At 40.5% G+C, this 24,053-nt stretch overlaps 1 protein-coding gene across 3 annotated transcripts in view; it reads right to left on the bottom strand.

Moving 5' to 3' along the window:
- The window catches only part of mapk8b (mitogen-activated protein kinase 8b), a 29,330-nt gene extending 5,472 nt beyond the window's left edge, over positions 1-23,858 (bottom strand). Inside the window, exons 1-11 of one of the 3 annotated variants that reach the window (XM_042396593.1) lie at positions 23,510-23,858; positions 16,412-16,592; positions 13,555-13,684; positions 12,715-12,773; positions 10,915-11,053; positions 9,370-9,535; positions 7,134-7,205; positions 4,172-4,354; positions 2,833-2,957; positions 1,439-1,502; positions 666-743 (exon numbers count right to left, since the gene is read on the bottom strand). In XM_042396593.1, coding sequence (XP_042252527.1) covers positions 666-743; positions 1,439-1,502; positions 2,833-2,957; positions 4,172-4,354; positions 7,134-7,205; positions 9,370-9,535; positions 10,915-11,053; positions 12,715-12,773; positions 13,555-13,684; positions 16,412-16,533 — 1,138 coding nt within the window. In that variant the 5' untranslated portion in view covers positions 16,534-16,592; positions 23,510-23,858. The remainder of the gene's footprint in view (positions 1-665; positions 744-1,438; positions 1,503-2,832; positions 2,958-4,171; positions 4,355-7,133; positions 7,206-9,369; positions 9,536-10,914; positions 11,054-12,714; positions 12,774-13,554; positions 13,685-16,411; positions 16,593-23,509) is intronic. The other 2 variants (XM_042396591.1, XM_042396592.1) reach the window with 2 other exon arrangements.
- Between the last annotated feature and the right edge of the window lie 195 nt (positions 23,859-24,053).

Genomic DNA, 24,053 nt, shown 5'->3' with positions numbered 1-24,053 from the left:
ATTGATTAATTAAGAAAGCAATTGGAAATAATCATTAGTTCTATTATAAACATCTTCAATATAATACACTTAAGTAGAACACCACTACACCACCCACCATGACCTCAACAATAAACAAAGTAGAAATATCACCTTTCTGACAGTGTCAACAAAAACAGATTATTTATATAAGCTTCTTCAAAGTAGAATTCACGGCAGAGCTGTTGTATTAGATTGCATTACACAAGTACATGTGCCTAATGAAGTGTCCAGTGAGTGTCTAACTACATAAGCTAGTGTGCTAATTCAGTCATTTTCCCTCGACAGAGAAATTACTGGCACAATTACAACTGCAGTGTTGCACTTTAACAGTGCAGGCTGTTAGTAAACAGTTACAGGTGTGCTGGACAAAACAGTCTTGATCATTTCACCTTTTCTAAGAGGTAAAAGCTCATCTGTCACCTTTGGGGACATTACATAGACCTACATTCATTTCCTGGAGACTTACCTTGACCATTACCTTAACCACTGACCCAAAAATCAGTGTTTTACCAATTGGGGACATGGCTTTTGTCCCCATTTGGACAATCTGTCCCCAGTATACTGGTCTTTAGTCTGAAATTTCCCTGAAAGTAGCCTATGACAGACACACGCACACACGCACACACACACGAAACTCCACTAACCTATGGATGCCGGCTGTCCCCTGATGACTCCATTCTTTGTCCTTTCCTCCCAGTCCAACACTTCTTTGTATATCAACTCTGCAACAAACAAGATACAATAATTTGGTTTAGTCAAGATGGTGAGGAAAAAAAGCAGACACGTACTTCTTCTGTTCAGCCTTAATCACAACATCCAGCTGCAAGAGAGAGGATGGAAATACTGGTGTGTGTGTGTGTGTGTGTGTGTGTGTGTGTGTGGTCACACAGTAAAAGACATATCCAAATGTCAAGTCTCCTGAACAGGAGTTTGTCCAGAGAAAGCTGGACTCACAGCTCCTTTTCCTACCTTGTCTTTCTTTTGGTATGAAGCTTCACAGACTGACCAGGTTGGTAAACGAGTGAGCAGCTGTGAAACTCAGACAGCTTTTTAAAAAAAAAAAATCACACTCGTCCAGCAGAGCAAAACTGACAAACTTGGATACGGATCATCTTAATGGTCACATTTCAGGCGGTGAAAATAAAAAACCTGGACATGTATGCGACGTGTACGTCTGTTGTTTCCAGTGCCAGAGTAACATTAAGGGATTATACATCAGACGTCGGTGTATTTATGAATTCAGACAGACTATGCGAGGAAAAGCATGCCCCTCAGTTTGAGAATGAAGATTAAATGCCCCACAGGCTGAAAAGCACGAAGATAGACTAGCCTTATGCAACACACTGCGAGAAGCTAATTCCTTATGACAGCTTATCAAAGAGAGGAGAGAATAGCAGAAACAGAGGATCTTTCCTACCTTTCCACTCCTCCACTGTGTGCTCTCTCTCATCCAGCTGCTTGTCTGTGATCACGGGTGGTGGCTGGAAAAAAAAGACGGACAGACACATGTTTTCTATATTTCTGTCTTCTTAACAGATGGTCATTCTAAACATAGAGCAACAAGTCCGCACGCATCACAGCGACACCGGCATCACGCTGGTTATAATGGCGTTGGACTGTCAACCCACCAGGCTGTTATCTGATGCTCTTTTCAATCACTGACTAGATATCAGTTTTATATCTTGCAGTGGGAAACGTGAATGCTGATACCGGAGTTTACAGAACTTGTAACCTTTAAGTTACAAAGACAGTTTGACAGTCTCTCTACCTATCATACCTGAGGTTTTGTCATCAATCATCTGCCATTTTGAGTTAAATCTGCATGTTTTTATTCCGATCGAACATTATAGCAGGTGAATTCAGTGATGAGGTACCTCAAACTAGAGAAGAAGTAAATTCAGCTGCTGCAGCTTGGATTGAAAACTTACAGACTCAGCTAATGATGGCACGAGATAGAAATCTGCTGCATGAAAACTTCCTCGCAGTAAGCCCACTTATTGCTGAATTTTTCTGCTTTGGTGTGCACAATCCTTTCCAGGAAAATACCACAAACTACTAAATTCAAATTTATAGCAGAGACTGGGCTGGAATAAACTACCTCAAAGCCAGCCGTGAGATAGAGTGATCCGTCTGCCTGAGTGTCAGATGGAGATTTGATGCATTTGTGCAGTGTCAGAGCAAAATCTGTGTACAAATCTGTCCCTTTCAAGGCTGAACCGTCGGTTCCGAGGAGTCCTTTCTTGCCAGAAAGGAGAGGAGAGGGAAGAAAAGCAACGATTCGTCTCATCTCTCAATTCTCCTGATCACAGGCAGAATCAATTTGCACTGGCTGAGTCATTGTGTTTCCAGGGAGAGCACAGGGGATTGTCACCAAACAAAGTGTCTCAACTTCAGAAAATTGTACTTTTCCAGACTTTCTGAGGACTGTGGACATCCAAGAGCAAACAGATGCATTGTGCATGCAGTTCACAAACACTTAAGAGAGAAGAGGCAATAGAATTTCAGTTTGTGGTCCTGATGCCAAGAAGAGACATGGGTACATTACCTCTCTAGTTATTTTACTTGTGTGCAAGTGTTTAATCATTATAAAATACGTGATCAACATGTCAATATTAGAGCTTTTTTTTAACCTAATTTACCCAAATTTCACTAGAAAGCTCTATTACCAATTAGATATTCATGATTAAATAACCTGTTGTTTATTCATGAATATTTAATGTTATAGAGAAACACTTTGAAACTAAGTTTTCAGAGGCTTTTAATGAAAAACAAAGAAAAAAAATGAATTAAGCATTATTAATAAATACTTACCGCCTCCACTTCAGTCGGGTCGTACCACACGTTGATATAAGGGTGCTGGAGAGCATCGTCCACTGAGATCCGTTTTGACGCATCTATTACCAGCATCTTGGATAGCAGGTCTCTGGCCTGGCTCGCTGAAGTATTGCAGAAGAAAAAGAGAAATAAATGGTGAATGATTAGCTTCAACCCATTACTGTTACACCCTTCCATCCAGAATTCCATTCTGTAATTTCTTCCATCTGAGAGCATCTTGCTTCCTTGATGTGATGTATTTCCTGTTGAAACAGGATGTTGGAGCAGGACACGATACTGGGAGGGACCATTCAGAAGTGTAAATGAGTGTAGTATCGGTGAGGGAGGAAAAGACGGTTTCATTAGATGGGACAAGGGAGGAGTGGCAGTTGTTTCATTGGTGCTGGTGCGAGATGATGTCATTAACAAGAATGCACTTTTCCAAAAAGTAATGCCAACTTACTTGTGAGATTTTCTTGTAAACAAAGTTATGTTTACGTTCATTGATTTTATCATTACATATATCCAGCAAAACTTGTTGAATGCATCCATGCAATTAATCCTTCTATGTTTACATTCATTGCCAGCTTGCAGTCTTTTTCCTTGACTTTGCTGGCGCATTGCTAAGTTTGTTAGCACGTTAGCACCACTAGCTTTAACTCACAGTGGAACAGCAAGTAACGGACAGCAGGAATGCGTAAGCTTGTGCACGTGATACATAAAAAAAGGGCACTGACTCCAAAAAACATTGCTCCATATCACTGCTAACCTTTAATTCTTGCCCTTTAAGCAGTAAAGTCAGATGTTTTTGTGTCTGCATTCAGGTTTGTCAAGGACATCCACTTTCTTAATCACGTGCAGTCTGAAGTCTTGCCAGCATGGGCTCTCAGACATTTAACGGGAGTATTTCAGGGAGATACATTCTTGTCACGTATTCCTGCCTCTGTAAATTAATGAGGACAGAAAAGGATGAGCTACTTTTTTCCTGCGACATCTTACAACAGCTCTGCCACGCTTGCTGTGAGTGTTCCTGTCATCTTCTCTCCATTTACACACGAAGACACGCTCGAGGTAAATTCCTCTTCACAGTAAACAACCCAGTGTTGAAGTGTCAGCTTCTGTAATAAGTGCTTAATCTAAGGCAGCCACTGAAAAACTGATTTGTCACTGGGGCTTTGCTGTCAGCAGATGTGTGTAAGGTTGCAAACCCAAAGTGTATGCTATACGGGGGATGTTTTTATCTCTAAATTTGCCCCTCCACGCATATTTTCTTGCACTACAATAAGCCTTTACAAGAAGACTTTTATGGCATTAAGACAGACGAGAGCATATTTACCTTTTAGTTTGTTGTGTTCAGAGTCTGCAGGAAACAGAACATCGGGGAAAAGCTTCTCGAAGCTGTAGCCAGCGTACCGTGGTCGGTTCTCCACGTAGGTCCTCACTGACTGGTTGAGCTTCATCAGGAACTCCTGAGACGGTGTCCCCAACTGCTCGATCACCTTATTCCACTGGTCGATATCTTAAGGTTATAGTATTAAGAAAAGCACTGGGCTGGATATGGACAAAAGGAACGGGCATTCCAGAGTTGTGGTGGGTCATTTCAAATTGATGAATAGTAAAAGGGAGCCATCCGGAGTGGTTATGTCTTACACAGCATTGTTCTGGCTTGGACATGTTCCTAAAATACTTTTTTAACTGCAACTTTGCTGAAAAAGAAAATGTCAAATGCAGTTACTGGACAAGGGAGTGCAGAAAAAGACACAACAGAATGTTATCTGCAGTGGAAAGTGATGGCTAAGGATTATAGACTCAGATATAACACGATATATCCACCTCTATTTTGGTAAAGAAACAATTATTGGGCAAACTGTAAGATTTATAAATAAGACATATGAATGAAAGTTTCCAGAAAGTTTGGTGAAAAGTTGTCAAGAGAGAGATATGCTGATAAATATTGGCAGTTTACGTATGCCACAATGGCCATATCCCTTTCATACATCAAACCTGTGGAAGTCAGTTAGGATAAACTGGGTGGGATACATACACTATGAAGTAAGTTGCAAAAATTATTTCAAACATCTGGAAGTTCGCATAAACTGCATGTTAGGTGACGCAAGTGATGCTCACCTTCAGTTGTCCAGATGCTAGAAATATGAATGCAACTTTTTTTCTTCAAGGACAAAAACAAACACATACATACAGACGTAACATGTACAGATCTATCTGGAGGACACATGAAATGCCTTGTTCACACCTTTATTCATCCTTAATGAATGAACAATGAGGAGGAGAAGCCTTGTCTGGTTTCAGACCTCAGAATCGGCTATGTCTCTGATTTTACTCAGCAAATCAAATAGGTATGGTGTAGGAAATGCAACCGCGCTAATTAGAGCTTTCTAAACGGGATTATTTTCATGTACAGAAAAATAGCAACAGAATATGGCAAAAATAGCCACACGAAAACAAGTGAACTGCTCCTAGCAGCTGCAACCGCAGTTTCCATGTGAACTTACAATTACAGGGATGGATACATCGCTTGCTACTGTCTTAGTAGCAAGTAGCAATCACTATCTTGGTTAAGATAAAATAACCCTTTCACCCCCAAAGAACAGCTAACATGAACATGATGTCAGAATGAAAAGTTAAGTGAAACAAAATGGAAATTCAGTCTGATTATATTCTAAAAAGAATATGCTAAATATTATTACCAGTCGTCTGTCATTGTCAATTTAGACTACAGCAATGTCCATTAGCCAAATCAGTGGATCAGTGCCATGGACGTATTTTAAGAGCTGGATAACAGGCCGAAAATGGCGCCCATGCAGTCCAGTAAGAATTGCTTGCCTGGCGCATACGCCAAAAAAGTTTCTAGCTTCTGGGTTTGCTTCTACGTTATGTGGCAAACTGAATATGCACAGCAGTGCTTCTCCCACTGGCCCTGCTCGCAAGTTCCCGCTCAGCCCATAGACTTTACATTGGGGTGATGTCACAGATTGTTAAATCAAATATAAAACCTCCATGGATCAAAAATTCATAATAGAAAAAGTCATAATTGACATTGTTTGCAGTTCAAGGTATCCTGTCAACAGTTTTACAGACGTCTCTTTTACAATAGTGGTCTACGGAAAAAATGCTTTTTGGGCCACGAGGGGGATTTTTCACTGCAATACCACCAGTGGCCACTGGGAAAAATTGGCTGCAAGGCTGAACGGGTAAAATTGTTCCACCATTACATGCTAACCTCGGTTTCATTAGCTTTGGTCGGACAAAGTTTCATTAAGCTTTCTAAAAATCTAAAACATGACGGTGTTATGGTCTGTCATATTATAAATTTAATGAAATTGTGTGGAAATAGCACTGTCACTTTCAACAAAGTGTAAAAATCAACAAAAAGCTTTAAATAACAAGCTAATGCTACATTGACCTTAGCTAACCAAAGCCAATCATTAGCATATTACAGTGCTAAGCAAATATCATTACATACCAGAAGGTTATAAAGCCAACAGTTACAACACACTGACCATGTTAAGATACACAAATGTTGCCTCTGTGCAATGTACTCTATGCTAATTAGCCCATCAATGAAAACCAAGTAATACAAAAAACAGGTAATAAACCCTTTAGTTTTAGGAAAACATGCAAACCAACTGTACATGCTGAATAAATTAACCAGATAATAATAAAACACAACTTACAGTGTGTTCATTCAGGGACAAAAACAGAAAGAAAGAAGGCGTAGAGGGAAAAAGGGTAGACAGACCTTTTCTACAGCAAACATTTTCATGTGTCATCATAGGAAAACCACAGATGTAACTAATTGCGTTAAAGATGGTTGCACTACAGTCAGGTTTACCACATCCATGAATGCAGGGTCACTGACTGCTTTTTGGGATACTTAAATGTTGTTGAGCCATCATTGGTGTTATTAATTACACCTGCTATGAGAATTCAAAAAGTCTGCTATGAAAAAGGTCTGTTCATCCTCTGCTCAGCCACTGAGAGAAATGATTGCAGACACTGAAGATGACAACGTAATTTAACGCATTCAGTAACTTGGCAAGTATTCTCTCAAATTATGAGAATAGAGCAGCAGTAATAAGAAAAACTACACTAATAATTATTATAATGTTTAATGTCTTTAGTCAAAGACAGCAAAGTGGCAGCGAAACCACTATACTTCCATTGGAATTAATGACTTCTGGCCTCCCATTGTGTGCAAAGATATGAACAAGGCGTCAGTCAAAGGATGAGATAAGACTGCACTTTGGGGTTTGGATGGAGGTTCAACTTAAGGATACGATCAGTGCCTGGAAACAACACACTACCCCGGACCATTTCAGCCATGATGCAGCCAACAGACCAGACATCAACTGAAAAATGAAATGACAACCACCGAATTAGCATGCAGGACTGAAAAAACAAACGAAACTCAAAAGAACAAAAGGGTAACATAAAATAACAGGATGTGCGTGCCAGGTGACGTGTGTGATACATGACAAAAAAATGAATTGCATGCAGTCGAGTGCACTCTCAAACCTGGGTCAGCGTCCCACAGGGCTAGGGAAAATGATTGTGCTTTTTGGCTTGCGTAAAACAAATAAAGTGCATACTTCTGTAGGAACCGCAATATTACTATCCAAAGGAGAGATGTTTCAGATTATTTCTGCTTCAGGTACAGTGAGTAATGAATTTCAAGCTTTGAGAAGTGAGACACTGACTTTCAAGGTCCTCTGAAATGTTTTAAGGAGCAGAAATGCATTTTAACACCCTCAGGATCCTCACTTTTATATGTGCAAAACTGGAATATTCTGGTCTATAAGGCCAAAAATTAGCTGTTTTGAGTTGTTTTGTCACAGCCACATTTGGGACATTGCAGATTAGAAGTCTTGCAAATATTTCTGTAACCGAGCACCAATTTATTCAGTATATTCTGGAGAAAACCCCTAGCTATTCATCTTTTTCCGTGACTGCTGCTATGGAGTCTACAAAGACATATGGAGAGCAGTTGGAGGATAGATGAGGGTATTTTTTGCAATTCAGTTCTCAGCTACGGAAGAGCAAGCTATTAAATTCTATTTCAGGTTTTTCATGTGACTGTCATGGTGCCTGAAGCAACAGTGCTGCTGCTTAGGTGAGTGAGGAGGGAGTAGTGTGAGTGCTTGTGTATCTGTAGGAGGCGGGTGGTTGCAAGTCGAGGTGTCAGGCAAATCCGAGAAATAGAATTTCTATAGTTGCTCAACTTATGGTCTCTGTGCAGTCCGTTTGATGAAAAATAATGGGTTGAAGTGCGATCCGTCTGATGAAAAATAATGGGTTGAAGAGACGAAAAAGTTCTTTTGTGCTATGTTTGTTTCACAAGAAATGCCAGACTGCTGCAAGCAGCTCAAGGATACAATCCCTTCCTGGAAAAAGGATTTTGTGGCGAACCATTTCTGCCATAATGCAGCCCACAGCCCAAATATCCACTACATATGCGCAGCATAAAAGGAGGGAGAAGAGAATAAGCAAAAATAAAATGCAAAAAGTCAGCAGGAAAAATTCGGGTCAATGATTTTGAGTGAGAGAGCATTTGAGAGTTTTGCTGGAATAGGAGCATCATTTCTATGCGTTTACCTCATGATGCCTGTGCTAAAGGGGGAGTTTAAAATCCAAAACGATTAGGTCAACTGGCTATTATGCATCCGACTTTATACCTGAAAGTACCCGCTAGGTTAATGGAGCTCAACTCGTGTCTGTCAAAGGAATAGTTCAACATTACGGGAAATACGCTTATTCACTTTCTCACTGAGAGTTATATGGGAAGATTGATACATGTCTATGCTAAATATAAAACTAGAGCCAGGAGGCTGTTAGCTTAGCTTAGCATAAAGAGAAGAGGTAGAGGGAAACCGCTTGTTTGACTGTGTCTAAAGGTAGAAAACTCTGCCAGCTTTGAAGGGTCTGATAGGCAGATTTTTAACCTTTGGACAGAGCCAGGCTAGCTGTTTCCCCTTATTTCAAGCCTTTAAGCTAAGCTAAGCTAACCTGTTGCTGGCTGTAGCTTCATATCTAAGTGGACTGGCATGACAATGGTGTCAATCTCCTCAACAAACTCTCAAAATAAGTGTATTTCCCTAAATGTAGATCTATTCCTTTGAGACTATCTTGCGCCAAGTGAAACTGCTGAAGCATGCAGAAGTGCCTGTATTCACACTGGTGTTTTTTTGTTTGTTTTTGAACCGGGCTGTATTAGGCTCAGGACAGGCAACCTCTTAATAAAACATCAAACGCATGCTAAAGCCCTGCTGGGCACTGGGGTCCCCAGACAGGAAGTTTCCCACAAAGCATCGATGCCCGACATCCCAACTTCCCCCCTGAGTGTGACCTTTAGAGGAACAGGGAGAGTGTGTGTGTGGGAGTGTGCGCGTGTGTGTGTTTGGGAGGTGCTGTCGAAACATCCCGGGGTGGGGGAGGGGGGCCATGCAGCAGGCCAGGCAGCAGCTTAGGAGCTCCACATTGGCCAGTCGCTGTTAAGAAGCGGCTTCCTCCACTCACCGTTGGCCTGGTAGCCCATGCCCAGGATGACCTCAGGGGCACGGTAATAGCGGGTAACTACGTAGGGCGTCATGAGGAGGCCGGTGGCGGCTGTCCTGGCCAGGCCAAAGTCCAGGATCTTCAGTGTGCAGTCAGACTTCACCACGATATTACTGGGCTTCAGGTCCTGTCGGGTAAAACACGACACTGAGATAAATATCAACCTGGTTTAGACTGAGATGATGCAGTTATGGTAGAAGGAAGTAAATACGTTTCACACGGAGGAAAATGGCTCCAAAGTCACATGTTCAAAATGTATTTGTGGGGGGGGTGTTGTGTTGCATTGAGTGTTAAAATCTCCGACATCCAAAACTGGAAAGCGGCATCATATTCAAGAGCTCGCTTTCAATTAGGGAGCTCATTTTTCCAAGTCTCCCGAATGCACCACAGACTTTAGAGAGGAAGAAATAACAAATACGTTGCACAAAAACATTTTTTGGGTGGGAATAAATGTCCAAATAAATTCTATATATGGGAAACACTGCTGTTGATGTAGTGGGGATTGAATATCACAGCTTGTTTTCCTCCAAAAGAAAATCATTCACTCTCATACAGTATGAAAAACAAATAAATACCAACAGAGATGAGAGCTTATTTAACTGTTGCCTAAAATGCATCATGCCCCTCTTTGTTTCATGTTAATCACCTGACACCTACAGGAAGAAAACAGCTAGAAAATAGTTGAACACATATGACGTGTATTGAAAAAATTACTTGGAAAACTGGACACACGCTTGGGTAAATAACTCTAAATGTGACTGTTGGCTTGATCGGTAGGAAACATGTTCTAGAGGGAGGGTCTAGAATCTAGAGGGGACTGGGAAGCTTTCATCACAGAGACAATGCGTCCCAAAAAGTGCACGGAACTGAATGTTTGGCGATACATGACTCATACTGCATCTGTTCACCTTATGAAAGCTTTGCGTGCGAGCCCTGTCGACGTGAGCGAGGCTGGTTAGCGCCGCCTGTGGCTCAATTAGTTCTGGCTGGCAGAACAAGAGGAGCTCTGCTAATCTACTGCTGCTTCCTCCACTGCGGGTGATTGACAAGTGCCGTATATGTGTGTGTGAGTGTGTGTGTTTTAGTGACTTTGTGTGTACTTTAAAAAAAAAAAAAAAAAGATCTTCTGTATATTGCTGTTGGTGCTTCGGGGGGTGTGTGTGTGTGTCATCCTGTGTCTGTTGTTTCAAGGTGAACATGAGCACCTGTGTGTGTGTGTGTTACCTCAACCTATTCATGATGCATAACAACCTGTTTAGCTGTGTTTTCTGGTGATTTAATATATTTCTACAAGTGTCAGTAAATGAAAATGAAATGAAAACTAAGATTCCCATTTGACTTTATTTCATGTTTTTGAATGAGGAAATTTTGATAAATCTTATTCACATATCTATGCTGGCAGCCTTGTCTCCTCCTGATTCCTCTCAGTTTCTGCAGTTGTGAATAGACTGTGTGTTTACAGTATAACCTTTAGTTATTGTGTGTGTGTGTGTGTGTGTGACTGACCCTGTGTATGATGCCGGCAGCGTGCAGGTGTTTGATTCCACACAGCATCTGGTAGAGCAGGTAGGACAGCCTCTCGTGGTCCAGCTCCATCTGAATCACCTGGCAGAGGTTGGCATCCATCAGCTCCATCACAAGATACCTGCAAGGAAGACCCAGAGGTTAAAACAAACACACACACACACACACAGGCACACACAAGTAAGTAGATATACGGACATGGAAGGAGAAGAGCACACATACACAAACACACACACTTTTGTATGAAACACAGGTTTCATACTTTGGCTCAGAGAGAGTAACTGGTCATGTAATATTGGCTGGTTTAATGTAAATAGAATCAAGTGTAATTATCAAATTATTACATTAAAAGTAATAATGTCATATATGTGGTGTAGCATATTTAAGTGTATTATCAGTCAGTGTAAAATTACTAACACTGACTGATATCATGTAACCTGTTCATGGTTCTTGGTGTGTCATCTGTACAATTAGATGACTTATTAGTCACATGAACCACATATTTTTTGGTATTTTTGATTAAAAATCTAAAGAATAAATAATAAGAAAAAAAGAGCATAAATTATATATATAGTTAACATTTAGGTCTGTTTTTTCCTCAACCACACAGCACTTGTTTCTCATGGCATTTAGGAACTGACAGTAATGATTCTTCCTTTCACAAAGTGATGACGTGACATTATCTGGCAGCAGTTACATCATCAGCCCCTCCTACATGGAGTAAGGAACTTGTAACAGATTTGTATTTAAACGAAAGCAACATCTTGCTTTCAGCTTTACACTGGAAACAGAGGGACTTCTGCATCCTTATTTGTGTACACTATATTTTATTATAAGATGTGACGGACTGAAAATGGATAAATTACACTTTCAATTCATGTTTTTAAGCAAGTTCATGATGAAATCTATATTCTTAGAAATTCTGTTAACATATAGTGCACTGTCATGCACATTGTTAATACGAGTATGCATGAGTGTGTCCAAACAGACAGACAAGTGCATACACACATACACACACACACACACACACACGCACAAAAAAATAGAGTGTTTTCCTTCATCCTGTAGCTGTGTGTTTGCCCCACAGCCCTCTGGCTATGATTTGTCCAGTTTCCTTTTTAGCTCCAATCAGGCAGACACAGTACCACACACACACACACATACACACACACACACACACACACACTGAGCTTCCAGAGGATGGCATTAATCATGTTTGTTCCCGTCATACTCTGCGATGTACCAAACCATCACTTCCCCCCCACATCTCAGACTAGTATTCCCCTCTCTGTGATACCACAGCCAGTTTCCACTCGCACGAGCATCTTGTCGACTTCGAAACACATCCAGGACACTGCTAAATATACCCCGGTGCTGCTCTTATTAAAAGCAGAGTCCACTAAAATGTAGTATTTATAAAAGTCAGGGTGTAAACAGAAATATGAATATGTATGTGGACACATTTGCAATTATTTTTTTTTACCTGACCTTGGTAGAAAATACGGTCATTCTCATTTTATTGTGACTCTAATCAAAGTTCATGGCAGAGATTAAACATGCCCACTCACTGTGATTACAGGTATTTTAATTATTCCTTGAAATGCATCTCCCTGTATAAAGTATTTGTCGTAAGGCAGAACAACACACTAACCAAAGATCCTGCTAAGCTGCACAAGCCCCTAAAATTCAGAGAAGATAATCTGAGCCCCCAGCATGCCACATCCTGTACTGATTTGACAAACATGCAGTGCAGCAGATGTTATTTTGCTCGGTTATACTCACACATCTTGGAACTCTTCCAGTGTCTTCTGTGGTGTGAATACATTTAATAGGCCGATTATCTGTCGAAATAAGAAGCGCAGTTATTACTCTGAGGGTCCGGAGGGGAGATGAAGAGTTGTAATGAATGTCAACATCACCGCATCTACATCTCTCAACCAGCAGGCCCGACTGTTCAGACTGAAAGGCTCACACTGCGCCAGCGTGAGCATCAATAATGAATAACAACAGGACATTGCCTAATTCGAACACTAAGTTAAAAACACGTTGAGGCAGCACAGAGAAGCGTCGCGGTTATCTAAAAGATTCCCGTTATCCATCTCTGATGCTCAGTACTTACTGCACTCAGAGTTGAGCTGTCAGTCAAACATGATGGGCACTTTTCTGGATCACTACTGACTCAGCAGTAGAGAGTTGAGATAGAGAAATCATTTTTTATGGAAATGTCACAGATAATTGCATGATATTTGGTTGGATAAGGTGTGACCGCACTTCAGTATTTGACTATTTGCAATGCAAGCCTGATGCAGCACAATCAAAATGGACGCACAGGGACAAAAATTATCTCCAATTTGATTTAGAGACTAAACACAGCCAATGTTTTCCAGAGCCTTCCCTCAGGCCAAGCTTTGCTCCGTCCAAGTTATTTCTATTGGGAATTCACTGCTCCTGCACGCTTGTTCATCACATTACTTCTTGACTGATTAAAACTCTGAAACAACCTGGTGTATTTCAAGGCCAAATGTAAGCCTGTATCCAGGAGAAACGAGCCGATATGTTAGTGTCTAAAGTACACAGAAGTATGAAAATCAAACAGAAGATGACAGGAAGCTCGTAGCTTACGTTCTTGTGGTTGACACATTTCATGAGCACCAGTTCCCTGTAGGCCCGTTTTGCGTGAGTTTGATTCTGAAAGGGCCGGCTCAGCTTCTTGATGGCGACGTTCCTCTCCAAGTTGTGGTCATACGCTGAACTAAAGGGGGGGGTGGGAAGGAAAGCATAGAGTCAGTCAACAATAATTCATGTCAGTAGGTTTCTGAGTAAAAACAAAAAACAAATGTATTGTTTTTGTAGCACTTCTCTGAGGACCACAAAAATATTTTTCACACATTCTGTTGGAACGCTGAACTTTTAACCGTTCGCTCTCTTTTCCAGTGGTTGTTCTCAATGTTGAAGACAATAAAATCACATGGTGTACTCTCTCCAAGTATATTTTGGAAATATTTAGTCAAAATTCCCTCCCTCGGTTTGGTTATTTTGACCAGAAGAGAACAAGTGGCACCGCAGTGTCTATTTTAATTTGTCCACCAAGAGTTTTTCCAACTCCTTCGCATAGGAGGATGTTGAAATTTATAGAAGATACCACATAACATCCAACTGAAATCGCAATTTGTCGCCTCTTGTTGTGGTCAAAATCATGTGAAAGTGAGTTTTTATTATTGAAACAAATACATTTGTGTGTCTGCCATTTCACTGCCAGATGCATCTCGACATGACAGTGATGAGAGTGGAAAGAGTGAATCAAGCAGTAATGTTGCAGCTGGAAAACCAAAACAAAGAGTTTAAAAGACACTTAAAAGTTCCGTAGAGCTGGTGTTAACCATCTGTGGGTTCGTCACGACAACTTTCACATACAGGTAAGTGTTTGATCCATTGTATCCGAAATATTGATTGATTATAGCTTAAAGATGCTTGTGTGTTGACTCATTTCTATGGGATACTTTGAGGCTGTACTTCATGGTGTTAGTGTATTGGACTGCACTGTAATTAAGGGTGTTTTTAATACTTTGTCCACCTCATATGCCTGTATAGAGGAACTAGCACTCAGCGATATGACAATAAATATAATAAGTCCATAGACGTTTCAGATACGAAGGCATCTGTCCGTTTAATATGTTTGGTCATATTAGACCAGCGTGGGCAAATCAATAAGCAGGACGACTTTATGGCAATATTGGATTTAGGGGGCCAGTATACTCCATTAGACGTACTTGTTGGATGGTCAAATAGCTTTGGAACCCCGCCCCACACCTTTCAAACGTCTGATTAGGAGGGGCCGTGTAGAGTCATTACTGTAACTTTCTAAAAACGGTCGGCTTTTCACTCAGTCTTCTAGTGTATCCGTCAAGAACAATTATTACGGAAGTTCATTTCAGTCGGAACAACTTTTGATTTTTGATGTGGTCAGACAACACATGATACAAACCAGTTCGAATTGACTATAAACTGACCTTTACAGGACTTCTGCATCAATAATATTCAATTTACTGGATAAGCCAAAAAAAAAAAGACATTCTTGCCAGGTTATTATATCTATAAATTGAGTTTTCAGAACATTTATTAAAAAAGAAAATACACATAGAATGATAAAATTTCACCCATATCATTCAGTCCTGCAAGGAGGAAAAAAATATTGTAATATCACTTACTATATAACGCAATTCAAACTTAAAAATTGTGTAGAATGATGCCTTATAAAGAGCTGAAGCATTCATTGTAGGGTTGTTGTATGTCCCTGTTTAAAACACTGTTACAAAAGACAAGCACACAATTATTGGAGAAGAAAGATTTTACAACAATTATATTGGGTATCCTGCATGAAAGCCAGAGTAAGAGAATCATAGCAGATGTTGACATTTAATAGCCAGCTTTTCCTCACATAACAGCATGAAGTCTTGACTGATGCTCATGTGCATCCGTTTACCTCATGTTCCTACCTGGTATGAAGACCAGAGAAGATTAATGACAGCAGAGAACTCTGATGAGTTCATCACGCTTAGCTTATGTTACAAAGTCAGGAACTGGATCACCTCTGACTGCCCCCTTTGGCCATTAAATAAAAATGTTATGTCCAATCCATCTACCACTGAAATGACGATTATGCAAACAGTGCAACGGCGGTACAACTGTTGATATGATAGAATATCATCATACACAGGAACCACCCTGACATGGACCAAAGTGATCCTGGATTTCAGATTCAAAATCATTTCAACACCCGCCCTTCCCCAAATCCCCTCACATCTACAAAACTCCACAGGGAAAACACACATTAGCACACTGCACTGTCAACAAATACTGCATTATGCATCAGTTTCTGTTCTGTATGCTGGGTTTTTTTTTTCCCAATATCTGATCTCATCAACTTTCAGAGCCAACAGCTGACAAGTTTCTAGCTTTCACAATCAATAGAATGAGTTGGTACTGAAAAATGTTACTGTTATACTAGCTGTGCAAGGGGCAACAAATTGATTTAAGATGAACATTTTTGAGTTGTATTTATGATATTATAACATCTGCTAAATATTAGGACTTTGGTCTATCATAAAACCAGTATGTTAAAGTTTGTTCTATTCACAAGTTTTCTAAATGAATAGAAAAGAATAGCAAAAAGAAATAATATCAAAATAGTTTAAAAAAAATCATTTTAACTCAAGGTCCACTTACTGGCCTGTTGCAGAGATTTCAACCAAATCGTCCTATTAGCGGATGGAGTTTGCATAGTTGTCATGGAGATGGCTTAGGTCACTTACTTATGTCACTTTGAGACAACTGAGCCAATCCATCTGCTGATGGAAACCATGATATGCAGTTGAAAGCTCCAGATAAAAAGCTAGAAGATGGACCTTGAGTTAAGATTATTTTGTTGAACTACCATTCCCAACAATTTGGCCTTTCAGATTTTTTCCCTTTGACTCACCAGACAATTCCCTGTGCTCCGGATCCGATGGGTCTGAGGTTCTGGTAGCGCTTTAAAACCATAAAAGTTGAATCGCCCACATCTATACTGTAGTACTCTTTTTCCCTCTTGTTTCGGTTCATGGTGAAGCCTTGGACAAACACTGTGACTGGGCATCCAAGTGGAGCTTTCCTCTCAAGACCTGCAGAGAGTCAAGAGAAAGAGAGATTTCATCTTTAATTCTATACTTCCAGGGACCAAAACAATCATATAGAAATAACGTATAGAAATTTTCACACACGTCAAAACAGCGATGCAACTTTGTCAATTTTAGGTGAACTACAACTTTTTGTCAATGTAGGATAATGTCTTTGTTTTGTTATCATGTACTAAATAAATGACTTTTTCTGAATGATCATAATAGAATTTTGGAACAAACGTCTTAAAACTACAGTAGTGGTTGATTAACGTATATAAACCTGCATAAATGCAAGTGTGTGGATCCACATCCAATGAAACAAGTTGTATTTTGTTTGTTTTTGTGGTTCTTTCCTTAAAAATAATTGTCAAATCACTGATGGCGATTACTCTGTCCTACACTGCAGGGATACAGTATAAATCTGCCCCTTTAACCCAATTAAAACCTTGATTCAAGGGTGTCAGAAACTCAAACTGGCCAGGCAATGATTACTAAGCCCCTGAAATACATCGTATAACCCAGAGGAGCTGTGCATACAATACATATAAACCTCAAAGGTCGGGGTGATGGAGCGATGAGCCAGGCAGAGAGAGGCAGAGAGGAAGCAGGAAGCTGGGTTTCATGCCCGGTCTGAAGACAACGAATCATTAGTGGAATTTGGAACATTGCGCTGAGGAGGTCGGCGTTGCGATGATAGCTGTACGTTCCGCGGACCATGACCTGACCTCTGGATTTCTCTGACTACTGCTGAGTCCACCCCCCCCTTCCTTTCAGTATCATTTAGCCTTCAAGCCTTTTCTTCTCCTTGCTCTCCTTCCCACTGCATTTTTATTCTTGGGTGCAGCCGTTCTTCAAACCTTAGCTCTTATACTCGTGTTTCATCCTTCCTGCTTCTTCTCATCTTTGTCTCCTCTCCTCTCTCCTGCTTTCTTCTCTTTGACTCTGATCAGAACATCATCATCCTCTCTCTCCTGCTGGAGAACCTTGTCAACAGTCTGCAGCTGAGCCACACGGTGCAGAGGTACAAGGATGAATGAACGGTGCACAAAAGGAGCCTGAACTCTTTTTATCTGAGAAGGATGTGTGCTGACAAAATGTTTGGCACGAACAATGTCTGGGGAATTTAGAGGCCAAGACAACACCTTGAACTGTTTGTCATGTTCCTAAAACCATCTGAACAATTTTTGCAGTGTGGCAGGGCGTATTATCCTGCTGAAAGAGGCCACTGCCATCAGGAAGTGCTGTTGCCATGAAGGGGTGTACTTGGTCTGACACAATGTTAAGGTAGGTAGTACATGTCAAAGTAACATCCACATGAATGTCAGGACCCAAGGTTTCCCAGCAGAACATTGCCCAGAGCATCACACTGCCTCCGCTGACTTGCCTTCTTCCCATAATGCATCCTGGTGCCATCTCTCCCCCAGGTAAACGACGCACATGCACCCATCCATGATGTAAAAGCAAACGTGATTCATCAGACCAGGCCACCTTCTTCAATTGCTCCATGGTCCAGTTGTGATGCTCACGTGTCCACTGCCGGCGCTTTCAGCAGTGGACAGTAGGGCTGAGCAATTAATAGAGATTTTATTTTGCAATTTTCAGATCACAGGAGGAGCAATATAAGGTGAAATGTGAGTCAAAATACCATTTTAAATCAAATATTGTGCTGCAGAGATGACTTAAGACATCTTTGTTTGGTACAGATCCCTGCAAAAATCACACCATAATCATTTTCATATGTTTTTCAATAAAAATTCAAATTAGATCCTTCTAACATTGCAAAACATGAGCTTCGGGTGCCCATGACCCTGTCACTGGTTCATCGGTTGCTGTTCCTTGGAGCACCTTTGGTAGGTACTGACTGCTTACTAGGAAGACCCCACGAGACCTGCTGTTTTGGAGATGCTCTGACCCTGTTGTCTAGCCATCACAATTTGGCCCTTGTCAAAGTCGCTCAGATCCTTAACCTTGTTCATTTATCCTGCTTCCAACACATCGACTTCAAGAACGGACTATTCATCTGCTGCCTAATCTATCCCACCTCTTGACAGCTGCCATTGTAACAAGTTAATCATTGTTATTCACTTCACCTGTCAGTGGTTTTTATGTTGTGGCTGATGGATGTATATTGGATTGTTGGGAAGACAAAATAAGTCATTTGAAAATGTTACTTTAGGACATATATTCCAGTCTATCATATGTACAAAATATGTGATATTTGTAAAGAATCTCACTAAAACTATTCAGAATTTGTTTTCCTCTTTAGTCTCTATTAAGTTCAAGATAAATCCAAGGTGACTCTCATTAGTGATGTCCTGAGTAGATCTTCTGAAACATCAGAAGGAAAAATTTGTCAATCACAAAAAATTAATCACCACTTCTGACAGTCAACAGTCACCTGTCAAGCAACGAGGCTGAACATGTGCTGGTTCTAGCTTCTCAAATGTGAGAATATGCTGCTTTTAGCAATTAATGTGTTAATAATTGTTGTTATCAATTGGTCAATAACATGTCAGAAATGAGTGAAGAACGCCCATCACAAAAACCCAGGGTGTTGCCTTCCAAGGTTTTGTTTTGGCCAACCAACAGTCCAAAACCTGAAAGTACTAAGTGTACAATTAGAAAAGAGAAAGAAAAACAACACATCATAAAATTTTAGGTGCTCATCATCATCAACAAATTTGCATCTTTGCTTCAAACATTACTTAAGCAATTAATAGATTATCAAAATTGCTATTGATTAATTTTCTGTCAATCGACTCCTCGTTTAATCAAGTGTTTCAGCTCTAAACTGACTGACGCATAAGGACTTTAATGCAACCAACGAATATTTTAATTATCGATTAATCTGCTGATTATTTTCTCAATTGATCAATTAATTGTTTGGTCTATAAAATGTTAAAAATAAAGAAAGAAGATAATCAATGTTTTCCATTTCCATTATGCAACCTAAGATATCTTGTTTTCTTCTCTACCCAAAGACTGAAGAAACCAGAAAATACTCACATTTAAGAAAAAGGAAACAGAGAATTTTGGCATTTTTCATTTAAAAATTGACTCAAAATGATTAATCGATCATCAAGTTAGTTGGCGGTTAATTTTCTGCTGACTGACTAGTCGATTGATCGACTAATTTCTGCAGCTCTAGAGGACTTTTTTTTTAGGCAGAAGAAAACAGCAAAGAGAAACACTCCATACTATCAGCGCTATCTAGCTCACATGAACATCATATAATCCAATTGTAAGATGTTTTTAAGGAAACGTCATTAGAGAGTATTTACTATTCACTAAGTAAGCTTAAGCAAACACTGCAGAATATGTCTGAGCTGATGTTAGGCTTCAGCGTGCAGTGTGACATGATTCTCTCCCCCGTTTGAAGACAGAGCAGCACATATCAGGGTTACTGTGAGACTGGAGGATCTGTGGCTGCATGTGAAAATGGAACTGAGTGATATGACAGAGTGTGTCGGGCTGTCGACCCGATTCAACTGTTTGTGTGGCCCTACATCACGTATCATACAGCCAGGGTTGCACGCAATAAAGCGAATTAGTGAATGAGAGCTGTAGGCTCACTGATCGTGCGGTCTGTGTGTTCGTGGGTGTGAGAAAGACAAAAGCTTACATCTAACATTTATCTGACCACAAAGGCCGGTCACATCTATTGATAATTCTTCAGAAGAGCACCTACATCTGAATATTAAGGCATCAAAGTTGCAGCTGCATCAGCTTTTTCAGCAAACACAGCTGCCAGCGTCACTAAAAATCCACAGAGAAAGCGCCTGTGAGCAAATAATTCCTCTGACAAGCAGACAGAAAAGAACAGATAACTGTGTCAAAAAAGCGTCAAATATGGCTTTTGCACAGGTGGGTGTACATTAGCCCTGGCGGTCCTGTCCATATCTACACTAGCCTCTCTCTGACAGCTGTCCATCACGCCATTTCACCCCGGAGCTGATCCGTCTTTCACCGGCTACAAGTCTGGTCCAGTCCACTCAGAACGCAGTGAATTCACCAGACACATTCTTGCAAATATCAAACAGGTTTGTATTATCTGAGCGCCCTTGATTGAGCCAGCCAGCAATTTGTGAGGGGTTAGATTTTTATCAGAGAACCACTCACATTCGGCTGCTGATAAGAGCCAATATGAGGTGCATTCTGTGCCAAATGTTGGTACCAGCTGAGGCCTCAAACCTGATTTCTCGCCTGATTGTATGGAGGAACAAATCTGCGGTATTTTGGCCCAAACAGTGTGTAATCTGAACGCAACCTTAGCAAGTGTGCTAGTTGTGCTAATCATGGTAGAACCAAGCACTCCCAATGAGAAACTTTTTCAGGAAGTGACACCTCAACAGTCGTAACAATCTTTAACGTAAAAAAGGGCGTTGTAGGGCGTCGTTGGTACGCAGAGTGCAGTCGCACAATCTGAAATACCAGCAAATGGACGTATCCCTTGGATCATGCAGTAAGGCTCTCAGAGAAACGCTGCAGTAACAAACCGTAGCATTACTATGTGATATGTGTTCACACATATACACAGATTTATACTGATAAGAAGTTTTTTGTTTATTTCCGTGTAATTCAATAATTAACAGTCCCTCCAGGAGTTTTTTTTGTGATTATTGCAGACAAAAATACTTGATTTTGCAGCAGCTTTTCTAAAAAAATGGATATAATTTGCGATGTTTCATGTGATCTGTTTGAAGTAAAATTGTGGGAATTGGGAAAAATTGCAAGCGAAGGAAAATACTGTGATTTTAAAAGAAACTACTACCAATGTAATCACTTTCTTCAATTAAAAAAAGCATACTGCATATCACTGAAACAACTGTATTTCATTGCTGAGAACCATGGACTCAAAGTTATATAAAAAAGAAAATATTTTGATGAGTTCCATTTATAAACCTTTATTAAATAAACTTTCACCTCAACATTAGCAAGTAAAATCAGTTGCACACCGCGATGAGGTTCGTTATGACAACTCGAAATGCGACAATTGGTCCAAATCACAAGCGGTCTGTTGATTTGTCCATTTCATGCAGAAAAATTGCAGAAATTAGCAAAACTACAAAACCTCGCAAATATTGCAGAGATTTCTTGAATTTTATGTCAATAATTGCAATTACAAAATCGTAATTTCCTGAAGAGACTGAATTTTTTTGTGTCCCTCAGCCAACTTTGTCATTTTTCAGGTTCTGAATTTACAATTAGGCAATTACAAGCTCAAAAAAAACTTCAATTTAATAGTGACTGAATTTAAGATTTAGAGATATCTACTGATATGAAAAAAATTCTAGTAAAATGTTTTGCCGTATTGTCCAGCCCTACACAACATTGATAATGACCACAAATATTCCATTGTGCTTGTAAATTTGTACAACAACCCTCATTTGAACAGCTACACAAGGTGTAAGCACAAACAGGTTTGCAACAAAAGCAACATCACATCTTACTGGAAGGAATTTGAGCTTGTCCCAGAGGTGTGGACAGACACGAGAGAGTGGTGTTTCTTTCTCAAAGAAACTGTCTTCACCTTCACCCATGACTGTTTGAACTGTGGCATGCTGTTTGGTTTGCTTTATTTGTGTCAGGGATGTTCTTGGCTGCCAGGTTAGAGCAGCACGTCACTGTGTCACCTGTTTTTATAGCTAGTATTGACTTCACCTATAAAAGGCAAATTTTTGTATATACCTGTGAGTCACACAGTCCAATCAATATTAGCATTTTAGGACTGAGAAAGACAGACAGTGGTGACACTGTTGGCACTGTGTTTCAGCCATTTAGAAAAATGAAAATGATCTAATATTCACAAGTCAAAAGGCCTAAAAACCTATCAGCATCAACCAATAGGACCCCCAGGTATGACAGTGGGCTCATCATCTGTTAGCCAGGACTCATAATCCCATCTCTGCAGGCTACCTTTGGCTTTTGGTGCAGGAATCAGATTTCTTGGTGCTTTTTGGCTGACCGTCACTGTTCTCTTGGCAGGTTGTTTCAAAAACCTCGCCATCAATGTGCAGTGCAGTGTGGGAGCTGCATCACCCAAATATGACTATAGATAAAATATGCACACACACATTAGCTGCAACCTGTGAAAACCCACCTTTGATCAGACGATTCTCATTTAAGTTAATAATATCATAGATCATTTGATGGATTATGAAACTTAACATTTGATCCCCTGGTTTGATAAGCTATCTTAGATTATTATAAGCGTTGTACACCATTTAATTGCTGCAACGAAGATAAACCGAACTGCAACATTATGCAATTGTCAAAGACTGGATATTCACGTTCACCTTTCAATTTGCAGGTCAGTGAGGCCAATAACATCAGAATAATCACATAAAAAGACAGAAACAGAGAAAGTGCAGCCTTGCCTACAGCCAAATATTGTTACTGAATCCAGAGATTATGTTGCTACAGTATACTAACTGGATATATCAGGGTAAAGCCATAGGAACACCTTTAAAAAATGAAATATTAATGAGATCATTTCACGGCAGTAAATATCAGCGAGCTGATGTGAGCCGCATGGAAACAGGGTGTATTCAAAGGCATCAATATGTGATTTCTGTTCACACGGAGGATGTTATTGTTCTTGGGTGACCACACGCTGGAGGTCACGGTATTTTTGTTGAACCATTCACTAGTTTTAAAACCGGCAACACCAACCGGTTCACAGTTTACAGTGTAAGCAGCGCTAATGTGTGTGTAGCACTGACTGTGTAGGTTACAGTAGTGTAGTCACTCAGTCTGGTTGCCTTCTACCAGTTAGGCCAGACCTGTCCTGCCACCATGTACATTATAGTAACACCTATTTACAGTAACGTGTGTGACACATATTTGGCTGTTACCATCCCCCAACGGCTGACAATAACACGTCTTAAAGAGAGGAAAGAAAATCCGTATGTGGAGCTCACCCCTCTCCGGTTAATTCCAGCAGTGTCGACCCGCAGTCGCCGCTCGCTGCCCGGACACACAACACAACCTGGACGTTGGGGGGATTTTTTTTGGAGAAAAACAGCACTTTAATCCCTTTTTTTCCTCCGGATACACTCCCGTTCCCCTCACACTAGCAGGCCGGGATCACCGCAAAATACATGTGTAGCTCCTTCGTAACCTAATCTTTGTGCTTCCGTGACACACGCAGTTTCTGCCATTTCATACCGACGTCGTCGAAACCAACCTTGCGATGTTTCCTCGGCTGCACAATGAGGACCAGGGGGGCGTTCAAGACCGCCTGCGCGTTCCCGGAAGTCGCTCCGGGAAAGCGGAAGCGACGGTTTCGCAACGTTTTGCAATGACGCTGTTTATAAGGGGAGGATACGGCATATTTTATGTTTATTGCAAGTGTGTTTTCACAAATGTTTTAAAATACATTCACAGCGTATACATGAATGGATACAAACGTTATATGAACGTTTTTGAAACGCATGTAGCCAGTAAATCATTCAAATTAATGTA

The sequence above is a fragment of the Thunnus maccoyii genome, chromosome 20, assembly GCF_910596095.1.
Source record: "Thunnus maccoyii chromosome 20, fThuMac1.1, whole genome shotgun sequence".
Classification (NCBI taxonomy): domain Eukaryota; kingdom Metazoa; phylum Chordata; class Actinopteri; order Scombriformes; family Scombridae; genus Thunnus; species Thunnus maccoyii.
Note: the sequence above shows the minus strand (reverse complement) of the source record. Positions and strands in the feature narration are given on the sequence as shown.